We start from the raw sequence: 25,833 nt of genomic DNA, 5'->3' as shown, positions 1-25,833 counted from the left end.
CGTGTTTCCAAGCTGTATTGGTCGGTGCGAGAACACAACAGTCCCCCGCGGGGGCACACAGCCTGCACACGCATGTGCCCCTAGCACAGGGTCTGAACAGTAAGTGTCTGTGTCCGCACACGGGGCTCCCAGGCCAGCGCCAGGGGAGCGGACAGGAGCTCTGCTCTGCCCTGCCCTCACCTGGGCCTGGGGTTTGGGGATCTCGGAGCTGGCTGGAAGTGGAAGTCGGAGGTCGGGAGGACTTCACGTTGTGATTCGAGTCCCAGTGCTCCCCTCAGGACCGACTTGTCCCCTCCATTATATGGGCTCAGTGCCAGCTGTGCCTTCTGCAGCCACCGCAGCGTGCCAGGAACAGCAGGTAGAGCGGGTTTGGGCTCCGGGTGCATCCTGCAGCCCCTCAGCTCCTGCCAAGCCCCCACCTGCCTCTAAGAGAAAGGTGCCTGCTTTGGGCAGACCGCGCAGGCGCTGGGCATTGTGGCAGCTGGCAGGGCCGAGCAGCATGTGGGTGGCAGGTGCCCTAGCCCCAGCCCTTCAGTCTCTGTCTCTGCTGCATCCGTGGATTGGGCTGCAGCCAGGGAGCCATCAGCTGGGTGCAGCGAGCATTGGAGGGTGGGCTAGGAGCTGGCCAGAGCTATTTCCAGAGCACCACCTTCTTCCCCTGGTCCACGCTCACGACATGCTGGCCTGAGGAGGACCAGGCCACGGCATTCACGGAGGCTCTGCAGGGAACACAAAGGAGGGAGTTGCAGGAGGAGACTGCTACCTCATGGGGAAACTGAGGCACAGGAGACGCAGGCATAATGCCATGGTGGCCTGCAGCGGGAATCAAGGGACCGCTCAGGTCTGCTCATCCCCATCCAATATTGATCCCTGATGAGGCAGTGACAGCAGCTGCAGAGATCCCAGGATGTGCAGCTCCCCGCACCACTCCCTGGTGGGCACAGCCCATGCTCTGCCCTGCATGCTGCCCAGAGGTTAGGGCACCACTCGCCCCCGCACCCAGCTCCAGCCCACCCCAAAAGACCTCACCGGGGTGCTGCCCCCCCTCCAGACAGCCCCTGCAGCCCCTCACCCGTGCAACCCCGGCAGGCTTGTCACCAGCTTCCCGTTCTCCATGCTCCACACGTAGAGGGTCCCGTCCGAGGAGCCCGCCAGGATGTAGCTCTTATCGGGGCTGGGGGAGAGAGAAGAGAGCGGGGAAGGGCAGATGGGGTAGGAGACGCCAGGCATGGGGCTGGGCTGGTGGGGCCTGACCTGCTGGGGCACAGCAGCACTCGTCACCTGCCCACCCCCCAGCAGCTGGGCATGGGGTGAGGCTGGCTCAAGGCAATATCCCCCATGCAGAATCACTGCACGCTGCCCCCGGGGCTCACCTGAATATCGCCTTGGTCCAGTCGGATCCGCACTTGAAGCCGTCAGCGCTGTGAACACAAGGAGACCCAGGTAAAGGGAACGGGGCAGAGGTCTGACACTGTCCTGGGGACCCCCATGCAGGGCAGGAGGGGCCGGGGTGCAGGAGAGGGTGCCAGAAGAGCTCCCTTCTGCCTGCCGCAAGCACAGATGAGCCTCAGCATCATGGCTGGGGACAGCCCAATGCAGACGGGATGGGAGGGACCAGGCCAGGGGCTGGCAGGGCAGCAGGAGCCCCCTGAGCCCAGCTTGCATGAGGGGAGGGACAGACCACCTATGCCCCCCATGCAAGGCGCCCACCTGAAGACCTGCCGGACGTTGTTCATCTTGAGGTCGATGACTTTGAGCGTGTTGTCGCGGGAGCAGCTCAGCAAGTGCATCTGGTCCTGGCTGATGTGCAGGGAGGTCACCTTCCCCTCCACCGGGATCACCTCGGTGCACCGCGGGCCCCTGGGGTGGCACGTGGGAGGCGTTACACGGAGGCAGCAGTGCAAAGAGGGTCCCAGCATCCCTGCACAGCCCTGCGCCTGGTTGTCTTGCACAGAGCCAACTCCTAAGATCCACAAAGCCTCCTCGCTCTACACCCTCCCTGGGGCCCAGCCAGGAACCGCGATGCCTGATAGCAGAAGCAAACTGCATGGACAGGGGCCAAGAAGCTGAACAGGAGCCAGCAGGGTTGCCAAAAAAGCTAACGGCATCCTGGCCTGCATTGGTAGGAGCGGTGCCAGCAGATGGAGGGCAGTGATTCTTCCCCTCTGTTCAGCACTGGGGAGGCCACATCTGGAGTCCTGTGTCCAGCTGTGGCCCCCACTACAGAAAGGATGTGGACACATTGGAGAGAGTCCAGTGGAGGGCAATGAAAATGTTTGGGGGCTGGAGGACATGGCTGGTGAGGAGAGGCTGAGGGAAATGGGCTGATGTAGTCTGCAGAAGAGAAGACCGAGGGGGGATTGCATAGCAGCCTTCACCTCCCTGCTGGGGGTGCAAAGAGGATGGAGCTGGACTGGTCTCAGTGGGGGCAGATGACAGGACAAGGAGCAATGGGCTCCAGCTGCAGTAAGGGAAATTTAGGTAAGATATCAAGAATATTTTTTTTCACTAGGAGTGTAGCAAAGCGCTGGAACGGGTTACCCAGAGAGGTGGTGGACTTTCCATCCTTGGAGGTGTTTAAGACCCGGCTAGACAAAGCCTTGGCTGGGATGATATAGGTGGGGCTGGTCCTGCTTGGAGCAGGGGGTTGCACTAGATGTGACCTCCCAAGGTCCCTTCCAGCCCTCGTTGCCTATGATTCAATGATGCTACAACCCACTTGATTGCTAGGGAAGGGCTGAGCGCCATCCAGCTGAGACCCCCTCTGATATCCTGAGCAGCTCTGGTATCGTGCCCCCTGCCCCCATGTGCTGCGGGCACCAGCGGTCTCTCCTGTGCTGTGGCCGTGCTTACAGACACCAGGGATACCAGGCACGGAGCGACCCAGCTGGCCTGCCCCTTTGCACCCTGCTCTCCTTGCAAGAACCGCTCAGGGCACGGCCGCGGTCTCCGTCCCAGCCCCGGTGCCCGGCGCTCTGAGCCCTCGTGGGGCATATACGACAGGATTGGGACAGTCATAGACAGACCCCCCTGGCTACTCGGGCAAAGGGCCAGCCCAGCCCTCCAGCAGGGGAATGAGGCACCAACGTGGAGACACCTGCCCAGGGGCAGGGATACAGCTGGGCACTGAGCCCCTTGCAACCCAAAGCCAGGCCAAGAGGGCTGAAACCTGGTGGCCCATGACCCTGATACTGCCTCCCTCTGCGGCCCATGAGCTGTCGCTACACTGTGCCTCAGTTTCCCCATAGGTTTGATTCAGCACAGGGCCCAGCTGTCCAGCCAGCCCCGGGCAGAGGAGTCACCTGCTGTCCCAGAAGCGGATCTTCTTGTCGTGGTGCCCGCTGACGATGATGTTCTCCCAGCACACCACATCGTTGCAGTACGAGCACACGTCGATGGTGCGGCAGCCTGCGGGAGCAGTGCCGCTGTGAGTGCCGTACCGGTCTGGCTCGGCACGGCAGGGCCCTGGCAGAGGCCAAGCACTTGCAGGGAATGCTTTTTACTCAGAGAGACTGCCGGGCACTCGTGGCTCCGGGGGTCTGACAGGGCTGTTGGGGTCACCCGCCTCTGCAGCAGCCTATTCCTTCCCATACGACAGCCCCCATGGGGCATCGAACCACTGGGCTGGGCCAGGGGATGCCATGTGTGGCTCAGAGATCTGCTAGGGACATACCAGCCTCCTGTGCATCCCTGTCTGGGATAGAGGGGTGGGGAGCCGGGTCATCTGGGGGCTGCCGTGATGCAGCAACAGCCGCGCCAGGGTGACAGGAGCTGTGTGCAGACCCCCCCAAGGAGATGTACTGTACCACAGAATGGGCATGGGCTAAAGGAGGGAAACTGTGGTAGCTCTGGCACTGCCATGCCACCATGGCACGGGCTTGCAAGTCTGGACACTGGTGCCACAGGCCCAGGCAAGGCACTTCCCTGCAGTGTGCCTCAGTTTCCCCATGCAGGCAGTCACAGTGCCCGAGGGAGGGAGCCCTGGTATTGGGGCACGGCTGTCACTCTGAGCTGCAGGCACCCCCTGGCCTGCTCTTTGGTGGACGGTGCTGGCAGCAGCCACGGTTGGTGACCTGGGGAGCCAGGCTGGCATGGGGGAGGTTATGCAGCTGGCATAGCCAAGCTCCCCCTCCCACAGCGCCCACTGCAGCCACTTACAGGCCCCTTTGCCCAGATCCCACTCCTTCACGGTCCGGTCTCGGCTGCCCGTCACCGCCTGGTAGCGCGTGGAGCGGAATTTGGCAGCCGTCACCTTGTCGGTGTGGCCCGTCAGCGTCTCCTGCAAGCACAGAGCCCGGGGCTGGTCACGGGACCCCCCTCCTATCACCCCAGAAAGCAACCCGCCCTGCCCAAGACCTGCAGCCCTGCTGTCTGCTGCAGGCACCCCTGGGGAATGCATGCACACGGTTTTGGGCACATCACAGCTCCCTGTCACTCCCAGCAGCCAATGCAGCACGTGGTGGCTGGCACACGGCATGACCCGCTGGGCACACATCCCCCCCCAGCACCCCTCTCACACCCTTCTGCTGCCCTAGAAGAGACAGGGATGAAGCAGTCCCTAGTCTAGCCCCTTGACCATGCCAACCCGAGCAGCCATAGCCCGAAAGGGCACTCACTCTGGATTTGCAGTCCTCGATCTTCCACAGCTGCACTGCCTTGTTGTAGGATGCCGCCAGGATCTGGCAGCCCTGGAGGAGAAGGGCGAAGGGGTGAGCAGAGGGGTCCGTGGTGGAGCATGCCAAGCCAGCGCTTTCTCGGCATGGCCTAGGGTCCCTGAGCAAGGGGCTCCAGCTGTGTCTCATGGCACCGTGGCGGGCAGCTCAGCACCACTGGAAAGTCACGGCAGGCCTGGCCCTGGGACCACTGGCATTTTGGGGGCTCACCGGGGGCTGCCGCTGCCCTTGCCATTGGCAGTCACACAGATGCCAAGGGTGTCAGGTCGCTACACCCTGCAAGGGAGCCGGGAAAAGGAAGCAAGCGCCTGCCAGGCTGAGCACCCCGTGGCCGGCGTGGAGGCAGCTGGCAGGGCAGGCGGCTCCCATGCACGGCTGACTGCTGCCATCTGCCGTCCATGCTCAGCACACGCTCCCCCCGCACCAGAGCCATGCGGGCTGCCGGGGCCTGCGTGCCCCCCCGGCCCTGCACTCACCATGGGGTCGAACTCGATGCTGGTGATGCTGCCGTTGGCACCTTCCAGGGTCCGCACGCTTTCCAGCCTCCCTGAGAGCAGACAGACACGGCGGTGATCCCCGCTCCGCTCAGTGTCTCAGAGAAGCAGCAAGCCCCCAAACGCAGGGGCAACTTCGTGCCTCAGTTTTCCCTCCCTGAGTAACGGGGTTATGGAGGAGCTTGGCTGCCAGGAGAGGAGCTTCCTAGGGTTGGATATTCTGGGAAGCGGGGAAGATACCAGAGAAGCAGGGAGCCACCCAGCATGGAGCGGGGCTCCAATTGGGACAAGAAGTGAGCTTGCCAATACCCTCCACCGATGCTTTAACCCTCTGCTGCCCCACGGGGCCAGACACGGCCCGGCTCACCTCCCACCACGTTCCAGAGCTTGATGAGCTTGTCGGTGCCCCCCGTGGCCAGCATGGTGGAGCTGGGGCAAAACTTGACGGCGTTGACCTCCGAGAGGTGCGCTTCCTGTGGGGAGAGGGGGGAACGGGAGGATGGAGGACGTAGCAAGGATGATGCTTTTCCACGGGGATTAATGCGGTCAAGGCAAGGGGACCCCCGAGCCTACCTCCGGGCACTGGCCCATAAATGGCCCTCGCTCATGGCCCCATTTTTGGCAGCCTCGGGTGGGACATCCCAGGCTTAGAGCCTCAGCGCGTGGCGGCTATTACCAAAAGTTCAGTAATGACAACCAAGACAGGGTCTACTTGGTGCAGGACATGGAGAGGACCCTGGCCTCAAAGCAATCACCACCTGAACGGGCAAGACAGGCACCAGGAGTAGGGTGAGCCCACTCGCCGCTGGGGACATGCCCAGGGGCACCAAGGTGAGCTGTGGCAGAGCCAGGCAGCAAACCCAGATCTCCTGAGTCCCGTATCCAGTGCCACAAGCACATGGCTTCCTTTCCTCTCCGTGCAGCACCATGCCCCGCACACATCCTGCCGCCCCATGCCCTGACAGCCCACCCGTGCCCCTCCGGGAGCACACACATGGGCATGGGCAGCATGGATGGGTAGAAAGAGGGGGCTGTGACAGAAGTGGAGGGGAGGCTAGCTGGTGGCTGCCAGCTGTCCTGATCCACCAGCTGAGAGCCTGCATGCTGCCTGGGCAGGCGGGAGACACGCTGCCGGATACCACGGAGAGGGACGCAGAATCAGCCCCAGCAGGGACATGCATCCTGGCAGGGGCTGGGGGCAAGGAAGAGGCTCGGCAGGGCGGTCAACCAGGAGAAGGGCTGGAGGCGCAGCGCTCCAGAGAGCTCTTACCTGGATGTCACTGATGAAGGATGGCAAGCAGGCCACGACGCAGGCGGGCACATAGCAGTAGCTTGACTCCAAGCGGCTGCTGACCGAGTTCCCACGCTTCAGCCTGTAACTAAGGAGGGCAGGGCTGGGTGCCAGCACGAGCAGACCACCCTGCCAGGGGCACCAGGCCCCTCACACATTTAATAACGACAGATCATGCCCTGACGGAGGGCGGTGGGGGGTGACAGAGGAACCTCTCCGACCCGCCGCAACAGACAGGCCCCCGTGACACTAGACACACACCGGACTTACTCAAACAAGCCCTTGAACACATCCACACAGCGGGCGATTGTCATGGAGGTGGCTGAGGATGATCTAAATTAGATGCCAAACAGAAAAGAAGGCAATGGATGAGAACGGTATGGATGGGAATGGGCCGGGGTGGTGGGAAGGACAGCAGAAGGGGTCCTTCCCGACCGCCAGCGATGAATGCCATGTCAAACAGAAGCCAGAGGGCAGGAGGTGTGACCGATGGGAGGGTGAGCGTGAAGCAGCAGCCAGCATTTGCACTAGTGATGGCACTTCCAGCCTCCAGACACACAGCCCTGGTATCCAGAGAAGCAGAGGGAAGCAAAGTGACTCCCCCGAGGTCACGGAGCAGGTCAGTGTCAGAGCCAGAAGTCCTGAGTCTCGGTGCTGGGCTTTAATCACCCTCCTCCAGGAAGGGCCTGAGCCCCTGAGCAGGACACGCTGCTCGTGCCAAGTGCTGGCAACAGCATCCTCAGACAGAGCCCGGCAGCCAGAGGGTGCTTCGGGTTTGGCGAGATCCAGGCTGGTTTGGATTCGACTGAGGTCGACTCGCCCGTCTCTAGGCCACCAAGGTCAAACCATGGAAGCAGTGAGCAAGCACAGAGGACGGGACAGAGCTGACTCACAGCCATCCCCGCGGCCTCACACGCCCCTGACTCAGCCGGGCAAGCCGGCAATGGAGAGGTCAGTGCGGTCATCTGGTTTCTAAAGGGACCAGGGTGTTTTCTCTACCACCTTCAAGCCCTCGAGCTGTGATCGTCACCTAACTCGTTTCCACACAAGCCTCTCAGGGCTTTGACTCCTTGCAGGCCCAGGACTCGTACAGCTTTCCCACCTGGCTTCCTCGCAGCTAGTCTGCAGTGGTCTTAGGTCCTAGTGGAGGAAAAGCCTGCAAGAGCCCGTACTGTCGTGTGCAGCGTGTGTGTGTGCGGGCTCAAGCCCCTGTAGTCTTCAAGTCCCTGAAGAGAGGCTGGAGACGGGCTTGTCTTTGTGGCTGCAGGGGACAGGACTCAAGCTGCAGCAGGGTAAACTGAGGCTGGAGATGAGGAGTGACTTTCTGAGGCTGGGCAAACACTGAAACAGGAGCTGGGGCATCTTCCTTGCAAGGTTTCAAGAGCAGACACGTGGCGGGGATGGTTTAGCCAGGGCTGGTCCTGCCTTGAGCAGATGTGATCTCCCAAGGACCCTTCCAGCCTGACTTTGCAACGATCCTATGACCCTAATCCCCCCTGTCCGGGACTTATCCCACCTCCTCCGCTCCCCTGGGCAGCCTGTCCCCCTGCCTCTCTGCTCTAATAGGAGGGAAGTGTCTCCAGAGCTGTGATCTGACTCCGCTTTGCTGGAGACCCCATCGCCTCACCTAGGAGCCAGCAGCACCTCCCTACCTAAATGGTCTCTTCCCTGGCTTCTCGCAGTCTTCCAGCTTGGTGAAATCCTGGCTGGGCCCCTTCCCCTTGGCTGGCTTCACCACTTCTGGGCCACTGCAGGGAGAAGCAGGCAGCGTGTTAGCCTGGGGCGAGGGCTTCTCCGACGGCTGGTTTGCAGAGCAGGTGAGCACCCCGAGAAAAGTACGCCCTGAGAGCGGAAACCATCCCACCAAGGGAGCTTCTTCCACCCATCTAAGCTCTTGTCGCCCTCCCAAACGTAGCCAGCAGCTACAAAGCAACAGGGCCAAGAGCAGGAGCTGGTTGCAGCTGCCGGGGCACCACCCAGACACACCACCTGGACACGGGGAGCTGTGGCTCACCACTGACCTGGGCACGCCTGCCTTTGCTGAGTCTCGCTGTCCTTGATGCAGGCAGCCATGCCCATCCTTGTCTCATGTGCCAGGGCCTCCCCGCCAACTTGTCCCTTGCTCCATGCTCAGCGCGGCGGCTTGACCACCCACCCACCCACCGGTAGTGCAAGGGGTCTGGGGCTCCCACTGACTCACATGTCAATGCTGATGGTCTCATTTGTCACCTTCTTCAGCTGCCTGAACAGCTCGTCATGCTTTGCCCTGCAAGGGGAGGATGGGAAGTCACGGCAGTGTCCCCGAATCCCAAACTGAGGGCAGGTAGGGCCCCCGGCTTCCCATCTACACCGGGGATGCTGCTATTGCTGATGCTGGTGGAGCTGCACCCGCGCCATGGTCAGCATGGGAGCTAGGCTCCCTTCCCTGAGCCCGGGGCAGCGAGGGACCTCGCCCGGTCTCCCAGGCCTATAACCCACCGTTTAAACCTCTCGTTCTGGTAGTTCTTGTACTCGGCAGCCTTGGCCTTCTTCCGCACCAGGCTCTCGGTCAGCTCCTGGCTCCTCTCGACCTCCCTGCGCAGCTCGCACTCCCGGCACCGGTAGCAGTCCCGCAGCGCGTCGTACTCCAGCTTCACGGCCGAGTTGCCCCGGCCCAGGCCCTTCATCTGCCCCCGCAGCTGCTGATGCTGGCCCTCCAGCTCCGATACCTGGCCCTGCAGAGAGGCCAGCCTGGGAGGAGACACAAGGGGACAGTTTGATGGCATGTAGCCAGACACGGTGATCATGGCTGTTTAAGGGCTCAAGCAGGGTGGGAGATGGGTCCCCTTGGGTACCTCACAAGAATAAAAGTAGTGTCACACTGAAGATCTACTTGCAGCTCCACCCATGGTCATGTATCCCCCGCTGGTGCAGCCCATGGGGTAGTCAGCCCCTGTCCCCTTAGAAGCTGGACAGCCTTGGTTTAGGGATGTCAGAGCATCCAGCCTGGACCGTCCTCTCCAGTTGCTCCCACGACCCCGTCCTCCCTGAGTCTAGTCCTTTCTGTGCCAGACTCCTCCTGCAGCAAGGAGTTCCACCAGTTAACGTCGGGCTGCGTAAAGAAGTACTGATTCGGGTTTGCTTCGAATCTGCCTCCAGCAAATTCCAGCAAGTGCCCTCTCTATCACCCCCCCCAGCCTTCTCGTCTCCAAGCCAAAGAGCCCGAGCCTTGTCGGTCACTCCTGGGATGGCAGGATGATACCCCTGATCATCAAGAGGTGGAACGGGACCTGGGAGCTGCAGCAGACCCGCACCCCCTGCAGATGAGGCTGTTTGCATAATGGCAGGGGCGCGACGATGACAGGCCCCAAGGCAGGGAGCGCTGCAGGCAGTGGTGGTCACTCAGCACCGTCCAGCGGGTCTGGCCGCCCCTACCTGGTTCTCTGCACCTCCAGCTCGGTCTCCTTGGCCTTGAGGATCGTGTTCAGCTCGATGATGTGATACGCCAGCTGCAAAGCAGACAGAGGCCTCTCAGCTCTCCGACAGGCCCGCGGAGCTGCCAGGCGGGGAAACGTGCACGATGTACTGGGCCCGCCATGCTCTTTGAAACCCATTTCCCAGCCAACCTGATCTCCAAGCTATGGGCACCAGCTAGAAAGGCTGGGAAGGGCTTTGAGGGGCAGGGTTTTTTCCAAAGCCCTTTGCAAGCTCTGCTCTTGTGTTAACAGTGCTAGCAGCAGCACCTCTGTGTGCAAGGCGCTGTACGAGCACGAGGCAGACCCCAAACTGCTGACACACAGCCCTGTGTTACAAACCTGCTATGGGGGGGCTATGCCTCCCTGCAATGGCCCAGCCAGACCCCTGTCTGGACGCAGGGAGCTGGGGGAGCTCCAGGATCCCCCTGGCAGAGCTACCCCCATGCTGCAGCCCTCCCTCCTGAGCCACTGCCACTGCACCAGCTGCCTCCGGGGCGCAGCCACGGTTTTAGCATCTTTTTTTAAACTCACGACACCGCTTAAGTCTTTCAGCTCCGCGATCTGCCGTTGGTACTTGATCTTGGTGGTCTGCAGCACTACCGTGGGGTCCAGCACAGGGCTGGGGGGCTCCCAGGGGGACCTGCAAGCGAAGCAGAGGTTCAGAAATATTCCCGTCATCTCCGGGCCAAACCCAGACGCAGGCAGCCGGTGACAGGAGGAGCCTCGCGGAACTGTTTGCTCTGGGCATTTCCAAGACAGGGCTGTAATGGCAGGGGCAGCTCTCCGAGTCTGAGCTCCTGCAGCTTTTCTAGCACTAGACCACAATGCAGCACAAGCTCTGCTACCCTTAAAGCTGGGAGTCCCTCTCCGCTCCAAAAGTGACTTTTTTAAGTGCTCCAAAATCCTCTGGCTTCCTTGGATTGCCTTGAAAGACTGGGACACGGGATGGGGTGCAGTCACTGGAGTGGATTAATGGACCATAAGGATGACCGGTGTCATCCACATCAGCACCCAGGGCGGTGGGACTAGCCACATACACCGGGGTGGTGGGACTGGCCACTTGTGGGGTCAAGGGACACACCTAAACTACCCAGACATCTGCTGGGAGACGCAGACAGCGAAGTCCCACCATTCACGCAGGTTCCTATCCTGTGTGCAGGACCTCCACCTGACACAGGAGGTACACGGTCCCACTAGGGGGATGCCTTACTGGACCCGGTACTGGCAATGGGGGATGACATGGTAGGAGATCTACAGATCGGTAGCCATCTGGGGGACAGTGATCACCTAATAATAGAATTCACCATAAGACGGCGAGTGGGTAAGGTAACTAGTAGGGTGCAAGTGCTAGACTTTAGGAAAGCTGATCTCAATGCACTCAGGTGATTAGTCAAGGACGCACTGCAGAGTAGGAGTTTTGAAGGGATGGGAGCCCAAGAAGGGTGGCTGTGCCTTAAGGAAACGATCCTTCGGGCACAAGGGGAGATGATCCCGATGCGAGGAAAAAAAGGGAAAGGGGCCAGAAGGCTTCCTTGGCTGACCAGAGAAATGCAGAGCAGCCTACGGGCAAAAAGTGGGGCATATAAGCAGTGGAAACAGGGAGAGATTACCAAAGAGGAGTATACCTCCTCTGCTCGTGCTTGTAGGGAGGCAGTTAGGCGGGCCAAAGCTACCATGGAGCTGAGGATGGCGACCCAAGTAAAAGACAACAAGAAATTGTTTTTTAGATATATTGGGAGTAAAAGGAAGGCCCAGGGAGGAATAGGACCCCTGCTAAATGGGCAGAAGCAATTGGTGACGGACGGGGGGACAAGGCTGAACTCCTCAACGAGTTCTTTGCCTCAGTGTCCCTAAGCGAGGGGCACGACAAGTCTCTCGCTGGGGATGTAGAGAGGCAGCAGCAAGGCGCCAGACTTCCATGCGTAGACCCTGAGTTGGTGCAGTCACTTGGAAGAACTGGATGCCTTTAAGTCGGCAGGCCCGGATGAGCTCCATCCGAGGGTGCTGAAGGCACTGGCCGACATCATTGCAGAGCCACTGGCGGGAATATTCGAACGCTCGTGGCGCACGGGCCAAGTCCCGGAGGACTGGAAAAGGGCTAACGTGGTCCCCATTTTCAAGAAGGGGAGGAAGGAGGACCCGGGCAACTATAGGCCAGTCAGTCTCACCTCCATCCTTGGCAAAGTCTTTGAAAAAATTATCAAGGCTCACATTTGCGAGAGCCCAGCAGGACAAATTATGCTGAGGGGAAACCAGCACGGGTTCGTGGCGGGCAGATCGTGCCTGACCAATCTAGTCTCTTTTTATGACCAGGTTACAAAACGCCTGGACGCAGGAGGAGGGGTGGATGTCGTATACTTAGACTTCAGGAAGGCCTTCGATACGGTATCCCACCCCATACTGGTGAACAAGTTAAGAGGCTGTGACTTGGATGACTGCACAGTCCGGTGGGTGGCGAATTGGCTGGAGGGTCGCACCCAGAGAGTCGTGGTAGATGGGTCGGTCTCGACCTGGAAGGGTGTGGGCAGTGGGGTCCCGCAGGGCTCGGTCCTTGGACCGATACTCTTTAATGTCTTCATCAGTGACTTGGACGAGGGAGTGAAGTGTACTCTGTCCAAGTTTGCGGATGACACAAAGCTATGGGGAGAAGTGGACACGCCGGAGGGCAGGGAACAGCTGCAGGCAGACCTGGATAGGCTGGACAAGTGGGCAGAAAACAACAGGATGCAGTTCAACAAGGAGAAATGCAAAGTGCTGCACCTAGGGAGGAAAAATGTCCAGCACACCTACAGCCTAGGGAATGACCTGCTGGGTGGCACAGAAGTGGAAAGGGATCTTGGAGTCCTAGTGGACTCCTAGATGAACGTGAGCCGGCAGTGTGACGAAGCCATCAGAAAAGGTAACGGCACTTTATCGTGCATCAGCAGATGCATGACGAATAGATCTAAGGAGGTGATACTTCCCCTCTATCGGGCGCTGGTCAGACCACAGTTGGAGTACTGCGTGCAGTTTTGGGCGCTGCACTTCAAAAGGGATGTGGATAACCTGGAGAGGGTCTAGAGAAGGGCCACTCATATGGTTAAGGGCCTGCAGACCAAGCCCTACGAGGAGAGACTAGAGAACCTGGACCTTTTCAGCCTCCGCAAGAGAAGGTTGAGAGGCGACCTTGCGGCTGCCTTTAAGTTCATCACGGGGGCACAGAAGGGAATTGGTGAGTATTTATTCACCAAGGCACCCCCGGGGGTTACAAGAAATAATGGCCACAAGCTAGCAGAGAGCAGATTTAGATTGGACATTAGGAAGAACTTCTTCACAGTTCGAGTGGCCAAGGTCTGGAACGGGCTCCCAAGGGAGGTGGTGCTCTCCCCTACCCTGGGGGTCTTCAAGAGGAGGTTAGATAAACATCTAGCTGGGGTCATCTAAACCCAGCACTCTTTCCTGCCTATGCAGGGGGTCGGACCCGATGATCTATTGAGGTCCCTTCTGACCCTAACATCTATGAATCTATGAATCTATGAACCATGGGCCAGGCAAAATCACCCTGGCGCATGTGCTGTATTTTGCCCATCCCAATCTAAGTGTAGTGAGGCCTGTGCACTACTACAGGGATTTCCCAGGTTTCTGGGCTCTTCTGGTTTTTGCAAGGGGCTGGGGGGGATCCTATTCCCTACCCCCACCCCTTGTCAGGGGGTTTTGAAGCCTCCCCCAGAGGCGCTGGGTGCTGCTGCAGCCCAGGCTGGGAATGGGCACTGGGCTGTGCCAATGCTCCTGCTGGGACCACCTGGCTGCAGGATCTTGCCCCTCCGCTCATAGTCAGACTGATGCTGCATTTGGGATCAGGAAGGGATTTTTCCCCACGCTCAGACTGGTACAGACTAGAGCGGGGTTTGCCTTCCTCTGTAGTGGGGGCATGGCCTCTCACTGGCATCTTTTGAGCATATGCTAACGCCCTTTTACAGCAGCAGGACATTGGCAGCTGTGGTCCCCCTGCTTTCCCAGCGGCAGGTTCAAGTGCAATGTCTCATATTGTGTCATAGTTGATGGCAGTTTTCCTGGGAAGTTGCACAATGGATTTGTGTGGGATGGTTTGGACCAGGCTGGTCCTGCGTCAGGCAGGGGGGTTGGATAAGACGTGACCTATGCAGGTCCCTTGCAGTCCCGCTCCTCTACGATTGCTCTGTGCTTTAGGGAGCTTGATCTTTGCCTGTGGTAAATGCAGTAAAAGTATCCACTGGGCATCCGTAGCGTTGCCAGGCTCCCACGCGGCGTGGCAAAGGGTGGCAGAACGAGGGTTTCCTGGTGCATGAGGAGGTGCCAGACACACGTGTGCAGGCTGGGTGGCTGCTCCCTCGGAGGCAGCTGGCTCTGGGGCAAGCGTCGCAGCACGGCACACCCTGCTCAGGCCCCTGGCTCTGGGGACCAGGCGGCTCTTTCCGCTCTTACTCAGCTGGGAGCCTGGCGTGACTCAATGCATTTGTGTTGCCAGAGAAGAAAGGGCTGATTATACAACCCTCCCCTCTGCCAGGCCAGGCACGGCCACAGCTAGTCAGAGCCAGCCGTGCCAGGGAAAAGGCTGCCTATTCTTCCCTGTCCCCTTTCCTGGAAAACAGCATCCCTATTCTGCAAAGTAGGAGCCTTCTCAGGCCAGGGGGGCTTGGGCGCATCCTGCTTACCAAGGGCTGAGTCCCGTCCGGAGATCCATAGCTTGGGCTTGCACCAGCAGGTTGGACTTTTCCAGCAGCTTGTTATCTGCAGGGAAAGATGCGGTCAGATGAGGCTTGGAGGCATCTCATGCAAAAGGGGACACCGGGACTGGGCCTGTTCAGTTGATCCCCTCTCTGAAGGTGGCTTGGGGTGGGTTGCATTCAGTATTACCCACTTCTGCTCACGACTGACCAAGGCACGCCGCTATACACTGGTTTCTCCACATGTGCGGCAGGGCAACAAGCCCTATGGGTCTTCTCTAAACCCCAAGGGTTAAACCCACATCTGCAACCCGCCACGAGGGGCCTGCCTGGGCCAGCGGTGAGTGTGACTTCTAGCGGGAAGCATCCCTGCTGGATTTGGGAAGGAGGATTCACAGGGCTCAGGGGCTGGGAAACTCCTGGACCAAAGCTGACCGAGAGTGGTCTGTCTGATCAAGAAGAAGTGGTAATAAGAGGGGAAGTTACCACTTGCTTTGCCGGCCAAATACTTCCCAGGCTTTTCTCTAATAAATGATTTTCAACAGCAGTGGTTGCTTGGACTAGGAGATGGGGTCTCTGTACCTGCCCACGACCGGATGTAACCATTGAGCACCGCAGTGACAGGCCCATGAGAGCACCTGGGGTGGTCTCAGTCCCATCCAAATGGCCATGAATGACCTCCGCAGGCAGCCAGGACCCCATGTACCCTGTGCAGATATCCTATCCAGGCCCTCTGCCCTAGCACACAAGCTGTGCCCAGCACCGGGCAGCCCCTTTCCTCAGGGGTGGAGCTGTGGCAGTGCTGGAGGACACATGTAAGCAAACCCCAGGGGAGTTTTGAGGGTGAAGAGCAGCTTTCACAACCCCCGGAGTGAGCCTGCTGCACGGGGCCACCATAGAGCCAGGCTGGGAAAAATGCTCTGTCCCCTGATGGAGGCACTTCTTCGTGTCCTGAGCAGAGGGAAACAAGAGAAGCCAGGCTGGCTCTGAGCCACGACCTGCCTGACAGGCTCCCCAGGGCAGAAGAGGTGAGGACCAGGCCGGAGGATGCTCCGAAAGAGGGCACGTTGCACCGGCTACAAAAGGACCTTGCAAAGAAAGCCTGGAGATCCGTGGCAGGAACGCACCTTTGCCTCCAAAAGCAGGGCGCACACAACAACCACAGCCATGCTTAGCATCATTCATCGGCAGATCCACAAGCACCTTTGCAAGAGGGTCAGTGTTATCCAAGAGACACACAGTCAAGTGACTTGACCAAGACCACAGAGAGTCGGTGGCAGAGCTAGAAACTGTTGCTGTGTTTCCTGAGCTCACAGCCCAGCATGGCATAGTGCAGAATTGCTGAAAAGGCCCACAGGAGCAGCTGGATGGGATCGGGGGCATTCCCGCCTCCCTGAAGTCTCAACTGGCGCATGGGAGACTGGAGCTGCGCCCCCCTCCAGCCCCCGCTGATGCTGAGACGGAAGCCATATAAGCAGCGAGCACAAGTCCCCGGCATCCTGGGGGCTGCTCTGACCACTGGGATATCCTCTCTCCTCCACATCCCAGCAACCCCTGCTAGTAGAGGACTCCTGAGTACACATATTAGAGCAGCCCCAAGGCTAAGAACTGGCCCCCGGATCAGAGAGCTGTGGCTGGTCCCCCGTGGAGGATGACTGAGGACATGGCCTGGAGCCCACGGAGGAAACTGGATTGAACAGCAAATAGGCCAGAGCTGCTCCGTGTTTGGGTACAGAGTTCAGAGAGACCCAGTGCCACCCACCACGAGCAGCCACGGTGCCCTCGAGGGCCTCTGGGTGCTGGTGCCACTGAAAGCACTTCTCTGTCCGTGCCTAGTGCAGGGCTGGAGTTTGGGGCATCAGCGCTCCCTGAGACACCGACTCAGCTTCCCTCCACGGCACCGCGGTCCGGAGCAGCCTGCAGGGAGCTGACTGCTTCCCCTGAAACCCGCTCAGCACCAGTTCCCTTTTCAATGTTTACTTGCCTCTTCCCTGTTGCTGCAAGCTCAGCCTGGCTGGCACCCAAATTTACTGGAAGAAGCATGACTGGGGAGGAAGGGCAGGACGGAAGGAGCTTGGCTGTTCCCTTGGTGCGGGCTGGGGGCTGATGGGCTGGGCAGCAGCTCTGCAGAAAAAGACCTAGGGGGACACGGGACAAGAAACCGAACAGGAGCCAGCAGGGTGCCCTTGTTGGCTACCGGCATCCTGGGCTGCATTGGTAGGAGCGGTGCCAGCAATCGAGGGAAGTGCTTCTTCCCCTCTGTTCAGCACTGGGGAGGCCACATCTGGAGTCCTGTGTCCAGCTGTGGCCTCCCACTACAGAAAGGACGTGGACACATTGGAGAGTCACAGTCACTGCATTATGCCACTGCTGGTGCCCATCCGCTGGAGCTATAGTGTAGACAGCACACCGATGCCCCTAGCATCGCATCATCTTCACCTGCTCTGCGCAGCAAAAAAGGCATCAATCCTGCAGGCACCTGCTCTTCCCCCTGTCTCCTTGAAGAAACCATGCCTCCTCCTCATTAGTGTGCTAGTTATCATGCCCCACACCAGAAGCAGCTGCATTTCTGTGGTGTTGCAAGTGCAGAGAACTCACAAAGTTTCCTCCAGGGGTAACTTCCCAGTGAAAAAAAAGGACTGCCTCCCAAGCCCTCCCAACCCTCCTGGTACCTAAGGGAATATACCCAGTGGTACCACAGAGACACGCAGCCCTGCCTGCCCTGTGGCTCCTCCCTGAGCTTGTAACCACCACCAGGTTGTATCCGCACACGATGTGATTCTAGCAACCTGTTATCTTGCCCTCTGGCCCTTACCGTGGTGTCCGGGCACCTTGAGATGTTAATATTGTGCTGCCCTGGTTGCTAGACATTTCTGTCCCTACCAAAGACACAGCCAGGGACATGATTTCATCTACTGGTGTGCAACGCTCAGCGCAGCTCCTCCAGCTGCTCATGGAAGGCACTGATCCACCTGCTGCTGATGCCATCCCCTGCCGAGGGCCTACGCGGTGCCTCCAGCCCCGTGCCACCCCCGGAGCTGGTAGGCACACGTGCACCAGCACCACTGACCCAGGGGATGTGGGGTGATATTTTTCGTGCCATTGGCTGCCGCTCGGGAGAGATGAGCTGGGAACTAGTCACGCCAAGGTGGGAGCGGTCAGGGCACAGATAGGAAGACAGCGAAGCCGTTCTCCCTGTTGATCCCAACCAGCGGCTTGACTTGCACTGGCATGGGCAGCCCCGGAGCAGGCGGGTGCCTTTGGCACGAAGAGAAACTGCAGCCCGTGACGGCGCTAGGCGGGCTCTGCTCCATCGCAGGCTGGTAGGATGGGACCGAGCAGGGCTGAGGATACACAGCCCTCCGGCCAAACACATCCATACCCAGAAACTTGAAGGTGGAGGTCAGTGGTGCTCCCCGCTCGTGCTAGCTGGCCCACGGGGGAAAGGGTTAAACCTGGGCCTCGTGCTCATCAAACACCTGCAGCTGGAGCCAGGTTTGCAGGGCAGGTGCTCTCCCCAGCTGGGTTAGCTCCAGGACCAGGGCCTGGGAGCAGTGAAGACAGGCCTCTCTTACCCTGCAGCTGTAGAAAACACTCCTTGCCTGCAGGGCAGGTGAAGGCTGGGCTGGACCTGATGATGAAGCTAATGAGCTAAAACAGCTGTAATCCAGTCTCCTGCCAGCTGTCACAGGGCTCTGACTCAATCCACTTACAGCCTAACTTCCCTTCAACCACAGGGGTGCCAAAGCACACGCCACGGGCCCACAACCCTGCAAGACAGACCCCCTTCCTTAAGCAGGATGCAGCCCAGACCCATAAGGCGCTGAGCACTCTCTTTGCTCGCTGACTTCAGGCAGCATCGAGGGGGTCCGGTGCTGGCAGAGCGGCCGGGGCAGTTTGACACACAGCACAAGGAGATGCTCGAGGGGCAGCACCAGTCTTCGAGGGCCGCTCATGTCCCCAAGCCGCCACCGCTGCTCACACAGGAAGGGGACAAGCTGTCACCAGAGCACAGACCCCCTCCAGGCCTGTCCCCCACATCCTGACACTCGCACTGTTCATAGCATCCTATCGTCTTAGCAAACGCGGGTGGAAGGGAGCTCAGGAGGTCACATCTAGTCCACCCCCCTGCTCAAAGCAGGACCAGCCCCAGGTGTCTCATCCCAATCAAGCCTTTGATGACCCAGGTCTTAAAAATCTCCAAGGATAGACTCCACCACCTCTCTGCTGCTTCACCACCCTCCTAGTGAGAAAGTGTTTTTCTGATATCCAACCTCAACTTGCCTTGCTGCAGCTTGAGCCCATTGCTCCTTGTCCCGTCACCTGCCCCCACTGAGAACAGCCCAGCTCCATCCTCTTTGCAACCCCCTGCAGGGAGATGAAGGCTGCTATTCAATCCCCCTCGGTCTTCTCTTCCTCACACTAAATCAGCCCATTTCCCGCAGCCTCTGTTGCTACAACGCAACTCTCTGTGAAGCCCGGCCCAGCTCTCGAGCCACCTGCCAACAACCGTTGTTTCCGGACCCATGCACCCAGCCCGTTTCTCTTGGACCTATTTGAAAAGCCGCAGTCAAAACCCTGGTTTCCTTTTTTTTTTTTTAATCTCTATAGAGCAGAGGTAGGGCACAAAGTCCCAGCCTCAGCCTTGACCGGGGGGCCTGGGACGGGGTGGGCAGCCGTGCTCCAGAGCGGGTGGGGAGCTGCGGCAGAGCAGGAAGAAAGGGCAGCCTGACAAGATGACTCATTGCGGCGTCTTGTTGCACAAAGGCCCGAACACTGGGCTTATTTCTGGCTCGGTAAATAGGAGGAAGCTGCAAAACACCAAAACAAAAGGCTGCTCAGCTCCCTGCCCCTTATGGACCTTGGCACTTCAATGCTTCAGGGATCTGGAGTCCCACCATGGATCCATGTGCTTGCAGCTCCTCTGAAGCACAGGGGTGGTCACCCACCAGCAGCCTGGTCAGCAGCAAGCGGGGGGATCTACCCCCTACTCAGAGAAGAAATGGGGTGGGAACCCGGATCCACAAGAAGACCCCACTTGCTAGAGCTCATGGCGAACACCCTGCACAGGACACTCGCTCTCGCTGTCCCCGGAGCAGGGAGAGCTCAGAGACCACTCAGGGGACTTGAGCCAGAGGTTTCCGATGCAAGACCCGGAGCCCCGAACCAGCCGAGCAGAGTCGCTGCCCCACTGTGGGGTCATTGCGCACGGGCCATGCATGTGAGCTCCCTGGTGCAGTGGTGGCAGGAGGAACCAAGCTCGGCCACCCACAGTGGCCTGGGGAAGGTGGTGCACGGCGGCAGGAGGGAGGGTATGGGAAAGGTCACTCCAGGTGGTAAAAGGGCCCCAAGGTGTAGAGATGGGGACTGCCACAATGGAGGGGAACTCCCACTATCTCATGGCTTCATCCGTACCCACCGCCCTTCTGCTGAGGGCGATAGGCAGCATAACACTGATGTGGTTTTGTTTCCCCAGAGTTACTGCCTCAGGGTAATACTAAGACAATACTGCCCTGTGCTGGAGAGCCGCCCCCCACGCTACATGCCATCCCCAGCACCGATGTCCCTTGCCAGCCCCTCCACCAGCACCCCCTCCCAGCAGCCTCATGCCCCAAAGTCCAGACCAAGAGCCTTGTTCTTGCTGCAGCAAAAGGGACCCAATCAAAGGTGTGCCTGCCATGGGGCAAAGGCAAATTACCCCCAGAGCTTACTGCAAACCTCCAGCCTCAGAGAGTCCCCACCCGCGCTGAACTACATAGGACGAATCCGCCCTGCACAGGAGTGCTGGATGCAGCTAGAATTAAAGATCCCGTAGCACGACGGCACCCCAATGACACCAAGATGCAAATATGACCTCGTTATCCTGACTCCGCAATGAATGCAATTAGCTCGCTCGAGGTAGCAGAGAGAGAACGGGATTCCTGGCAAGCCCAGAGGGAGACAGCAGGAACCCTGTCACCTTCCCATTTCTGCTAGGCTATTCAAGAGCTGTCCATGTTCACCCTCGATGCCTCTCCCGGGCCTGCTTGGCTCGCTACAATGCGCCTACCTCTGGGGTGGAACGGGCAGCTGTATCCTAAGTAACTCCACCGCCTTGCTGGGATAGGCATCCTGCTGAGACGGGTGTGCGGTTATCACATTGCCCTCGTGTTGGGGTTGCTTTTACAGAATTACTAGCAAATAAATGAGAGGCTCTGGGAAGTGAGACACGTTGGCTTGATCGGCTGTAGTTGCAAGGGTGCCCCGCAGCATCTCTGATCAAAGAGAGCCGGTGCCTTTCAAGTGGCTGCTTGTGCTCTCTCTCGGGTCTGGGGAACGGCACATTTTGACATGGTAGGGGGATCAAACAGCAGACGGCTGTGTGCACATCTACTAGGGGTTGTTCCCCGCATGCAAGTGTACAGAGGGGGATGGCACGGGGGCCATCTCGCCTCTGTGCCAGCTGATCCCATGGGAGTCAAGTGGATGGTAGCTTTAAGTTGCCCCCATCAGCAGCTGGCTCCACGGCATGAGTTGGTGGCCTCTGCCCTGATCCTAAAGTGATCACTGCACACAGAAAAAGACACAAAAGGGCTGGTGACTGAACAGAGCATGGGGCCTAACCTAGCCTCTCCTCCACCCATCAGGGAAGGCATATGCCAGCCCTATACCATCCCCATCCATGCACGGCAGGTTGCCCTCGCCTCACCATCTCAATCAAGTCCCTTGTGCTCTCTTCCTTGCTTCCCTGCTCCACACACCCTTCAAAGGCACCTTGCTGTTCTCCTTTGAACCATTCCCCCTCCTCTGCCCCGGTGTCTAAATAAGCCGTGTCTACATGTGCATTTACACCAGCTTAAAGTTACTGCGCAGTAAGTGGGAATAGGCCAGCATCTATACATGCAAGTGTTAAAGCGCACTAATGCTGTGTGTGGACTGACTCAGGACTAAACTTAGTCCCGAGTCAGTCCACACACAGAGTGTTACTGCGCAGGAAGGTGTCTACACGTGCATTACTGGTGCAGTAACTCAACGGGTGTAAATTTGACACCTGTGTCCTGCAACAAGCACTCAGAGGCGAGGGCATCATGCAGGTACCAAATTTAACCCCAAGTCAGTCACTATATTTACTGCGCGGTATGGGTGTGCACGTGTAGACGCACACCCGTACTGCACAGTAATTTCGTGCCAGCCGACCCTCACCCCTTCATCGTTTCCACGTGCTCCCCCTCTGCATCCCCCCGTATCCAGATTCAGCCCTCAAGTTTTCGAGGGCCAGGCCCCACTTTCTGTCCTGAACAACAAGCCCAGCAGGTGCCTGCTCCATGACGAAGGCTGCTCGGGGCTAACACAAGGAAGGGAGGAAGAGCAGAGGGTGCGCGGAGTCCTGTGTCGAAACAGATCTTGTAACCCTCCGGGAGGTTTTCCAGCAGAACTCACCCCATAATAAACCCCAGGGTTACATGGTCTAATGAAAGCACTCCCGCTGATCGGCGAGGTTATGAAAGGCACGTTAGTGACGCCGTGAGCTGGCATGAAGAGCATCTAATTTTAGGGCAGGAACACAAAGAGTGCTACTCTGGGTCCCCGTTGCCACCGCAGCTGAAAGCGCGTTAGCAGCAAACACAGAAACACATGCTCCGGGCTGTGCTTAACAAGGTTACACTGGAGAAATGAGTCTGCCTGTCTACACCGATCAGCGAGCTATGAATTGTCCCTGCTAGCAACAACTTGGTAAGAACACGGTCCCGGCTGCTTGCTTTTCACTCAAATATAATGTCCCCCCCCCGAGCATTGAGGAGCGCGTCATCCCAGACGCTGCAGCCGCTCCCTGGTGTATGCCCCATCAAGTGCAAAGTGCCAGGCCGAAGATTTAGAGAGCTGCACAGATTGAAACGCTGTGACCAGAGGGACGTGCCTGCCACCAGTCACGATCATCTGTGGCATATGTGCTCCTCGAGAGTGATGCACGGCAAGAGTGAAGCTTGCGAGAGTTTTTTTCAGCCATCTGAAAGTGCTGGCCATCCTCACGACGCTCCTGGGAGAGGAGCAGGAGCAAACAGCTAGGCAGGACCGAGCAGAGAGCCCCTGGATTCAATGGACCTTTTGAGGGTCAAAACAACCCGAGCCGGCACAGAGTAGTCTTTCCAAAGAAAGACAGTCAGGAGCCCAGGCTGGAGGTCCCAAAGCTGCACATCCTCATAGGAAAGAAAAGCCCAGCACCACAGATGGAAGGACATGCTGTGTGATCTCAGGTGGCAGCAGTGACCAGTGCCTTGCAAAGCAATAGGTAACAACACTCCTGCCCTTAAATCCTGGGTTGGCTCCAGAGATAAGCCCAAGCAATAAAGTGCAATAGGAAGACGGGTAAAAAGTGACTCTCCGAGGCTCATAACATGGATAGCAAAGTGCCACTGAAAGTGAAAGAGAGCTCCCGGAGGCTGATAACAGACCAAAGGTCAAGGTCAGCTCATGCACAGGTGTGTGTGGCTGCACGCTTGCACAGCCTGGAAGGATTTTTGTTTCCTTTGGAGCACAGGGATTGCAGCAGCCAAATGGCTCAGCCAGTCCCGGATCCAGCACACAGGCTTTGCCAGAGGTCAGCGTCCAGACCAAAACAGGCCACGCCATGCAACAGGAGTGAACTGTGGAAGCCAACAGCAGGGCCAGCAGATCCTGATTTAGAAAGACACGTGGACGAAGGAAACAGCCCACAAGATTTCCTGCGCATCTGTTGCAGATACCCACAGGTTCGGCACAGCTGGTTTTGCAGGCTAAACAAGCTTGTGGAAGCGCATCCCAGGGCCCTGCCCAGAAAGGGCAGAAAGCAAAAGTGGAAGCAAGCATTTGCTTGTGTCGTGCCAGAAACGCTGCAAGAAAAGGGGCTGTGTTCTCCAGAGCCCCTTCCTTCGGGCAGCTGACTCCAAACCTCACCTTTCTCGCAGACGGATGGAGATTACTAAAGCCTTGGGTTTTCTTGACATGGAGCGTTTTGTTTTAGAGTCAGCGTGACACGAGGCAAAGCCCCAGAAGGGCAGATGAATGGCTCTAAGGCACTTTGCGGGATAGGTGACCTAAAAATATACAGCCCTTTTTTTAAATAAGAAGAATTTTCTTACTAGGAGGTTAGTAAAACACCAGCTACCCAGAGAGGTGGTGGAGTCTCCAACCCTGGAGGTTTTTAAGACCCGGGTAGACAAAGCCTTGGCTGGGATGACGTATTTGGGACTGGTCCTGCTTAGGACTAGGTGTGACTTCCTAACGTCCCTTCCCACCCTCATTGTCTACGATGCTAGGATGCTGTGACCACGGGAAGGGCAGGGCCCCAAGAAGAGGGATCTAGCCTGAGCCATGTAATCTGGGTAAGGAGCTGTGCTATTGTTAGCCTACAAATAAATAGAAGAGACAAATGCTTAAAAAGAGAGATAGTCGAAGAGCAAACTGGAGCTGTGCAAAGGCAGCAACTCGAGACCCCCGTCACACTGAGTCAGAGCCGCACGCACGTCTGGCTGCCCTAGGTGCACGTGCTTTTATAGGCCCATCTGCCTCCATCCTCTGCCTCCCCCCCCAGTGCCTACTAAACCCGCTTGTTGCAGCTTCCCCAGGGCCTGCCCCCCTGGCAGGATCAGGCCCTGAGGGTGTCAGATCCCCGACGGGGTGCTTGCGTGCCACCCAGCGCAGCGAGACCCTGACTGCTCCCACGAGAGCCTGGCAAGCCCCAAAGCCATCCTGTGCCCCCGACACCCCCCAGCACCCAGTGCCTGCGAGGCAGGTGTAGTAACCCCGTGGCAGGCGGATGCAGGAGCATCCTTCCCACCCCCACCTCCAGCAGAGACCGGCGTAAGCCCCTAAAAGCATGAAGCCTTTGCATTTTGCCCTCCTGGCAAGATGCTCGTAGCTGCCCACCGCCCAGGAGCTTTCTCCCACAGGCGGCCAGGACCTTTCTGCATCGCACCCAGCTGTCCGCCGCCTTACGGGCATGGCACAGATGCACCCCCCCCCTTGTCTCTGGCAGCCCCCGGTCCCTCCGGCTTGCTTGCAAAGCGCCCCTGGGCAGCTCGGAGCGGGGCGGGCCGCAGATGCAGCCGCGCTGCCTCCTCTCTTGGGGAACGCGCACGGGCACCCCCACCCCGCGGGGCTCGCCCTCTGCAGCCCCCGGCGCTGTGCTCGGCGCTGCACCGGCACTCACAGGCTTCCAGCAGGTCCACGAAGCCGGCGCGCTGCCGGCGGTCGCGGAGCCGCAGCTGCCGCACGACGTGGCCCTTCCAGCCGCCGGGCTCGGCCATAGCTGCGGCGGCGGCTCCGGCTGCTCCTCCCCGGGGGTGGGAGCTCCGTGACATCAGCGCCCGCCCGGGGCATCCCCCGCGGCGGCCCCGCGCCGGGCATGCCCTGGCCCCGGGGCACGTGTGTCTGCGCAGGGCGCGGGAGACGCGCTCCGGGCTGGCACGCGAAAGGCGCGGGCCGATAGCAGTGGCAGGAGGCGCGATCGGAGGCGAGCGCCACGTCTTCTCTGCGGAAGGACGAAGGGACGTGGCACCCCGAAGCCCAGAGACACGACAGCTCTGCTACAGCCGTCACCTCGCTGTTTCCTGCAGGTCTGCGGGGGGAATACTGCAACAGGAGCGTGGGTTGGACCCAAAGGGGACCTTCCAGCCCTATGTCTAGGAAACCTGTGGAAGAAATCTCCTGAGGTTCAGTCCCGGCCAGTGCAAATCCCATGCACCGGTGCAGGCTGGGCAGCAGCTCTGCAGAAAAGGACCTGGGGGGACAGGGGACAAGAAACCGAATAGGAGCCAGCAGTGTGCCCTCGGTGCCGAGAAGGCGAACGGCATCCTGGCTGCATTGGTAGCGGTGCCGGCAGATGGAGGGAAATGATGCAGCACTGGGGAGGCCACATCTGGAGTGGCCCGTTGTGGGCCCCCCACTACAGAAAGGATGTGGACAAGCTGGAGAGAGTCCAGTGGCGGGCAAAGGGGCTGACTTGTGACGGGAGGCTGAGGGACCTGGTGGGAGAAGAGAAGACCGCGGGGGATTGCATAGCAGCCTTCACCTCCCTGCAGGGGGTTGCAAAGAGGATGGAGCTGGGCTGTTCTCAGTGGGGGCAGATGACAGGACAAGGAGCAATGGGCTGCAGCTGCAGCAAGGGAAGTTGAGGTTGGATATTAGGGAATACTTTCTCACCAGGAGGGTGGTGAAACGCTGGAACAGGTTACCCAGAGAGGTGGTGGCATCTCCATCCTTGGAGGATTTGAAGAC

General features: G+C 59.0%; 1 protein-coding gene across 2 annotated transcripts; it reads right to left on the bottom strand.

Annotated features, from left to right (window-relative positions):
• ATG16L2 (autophagy related 16 like 2) lies at positions 1–24,925 on the bottom strand. Of its 2 annotated transcripts, XM_059723082.1 has the most exons (18): positions 24,767–24,924; positions 14,587–14,662; positions 10,445–10,553; positions 9,873–9,946; positions 8,937–9,188; positions 8,659–8,724; positions 8,111–8,206; positions 6,729–6,791; positions 6,438–6,546; positions 5,535–5,640; positions 5,150–5,220; positions 4,617–4,688; positions 4,159–4,279; positions 3,303–3,408; positions 1,711–1,860; positions 1,374–1,421; positions 1,073–1,174; positions 1–719 (listed from the first exon to the last, which is right to left on the bottom strand). In XM_059723082.1, exons 1-18 carry the CDS (start codon positions 24,915–24,917, stop codon positions 632–634), a joined length of 1,860 nt encoding a protein of 619 aa, XP_059579065.1. In that variant the 5' UTR covers positions 24,918–24,924; the 3' UTR covers positions 1–631. The 2 variants fall into 2 exon arrangements, with proteins under 2 accessions (XP_059579065.1, XP_059579069.1); XM_059723086.1 differs by lacking the exon at positions 6,729–6,791 and having other exon boundaries at positions 24,767–24,925.
• Positions 24,926–25,833: the final 908 nt, after the last annotated feature.

The sequence above is a fragment of the Alligator mississippiensis genome, chromosome 1 (genome assembly GCF_030867095.1).
Source record: "Alligator mississippiensis isolate rAllMis1 chromosome 1, rAllMis1, whole genome shotgun sequence".
In the NCBI taxonomy this organism is placed as follows: Eukaryota; Metazoa; Chordata; order Crocodylia; family Alligatoridae; genus Alligator; species Alligator mississippiensis.
This window is presented reverse-complemented; position numbering and strand designations above follow the sequence as displayed.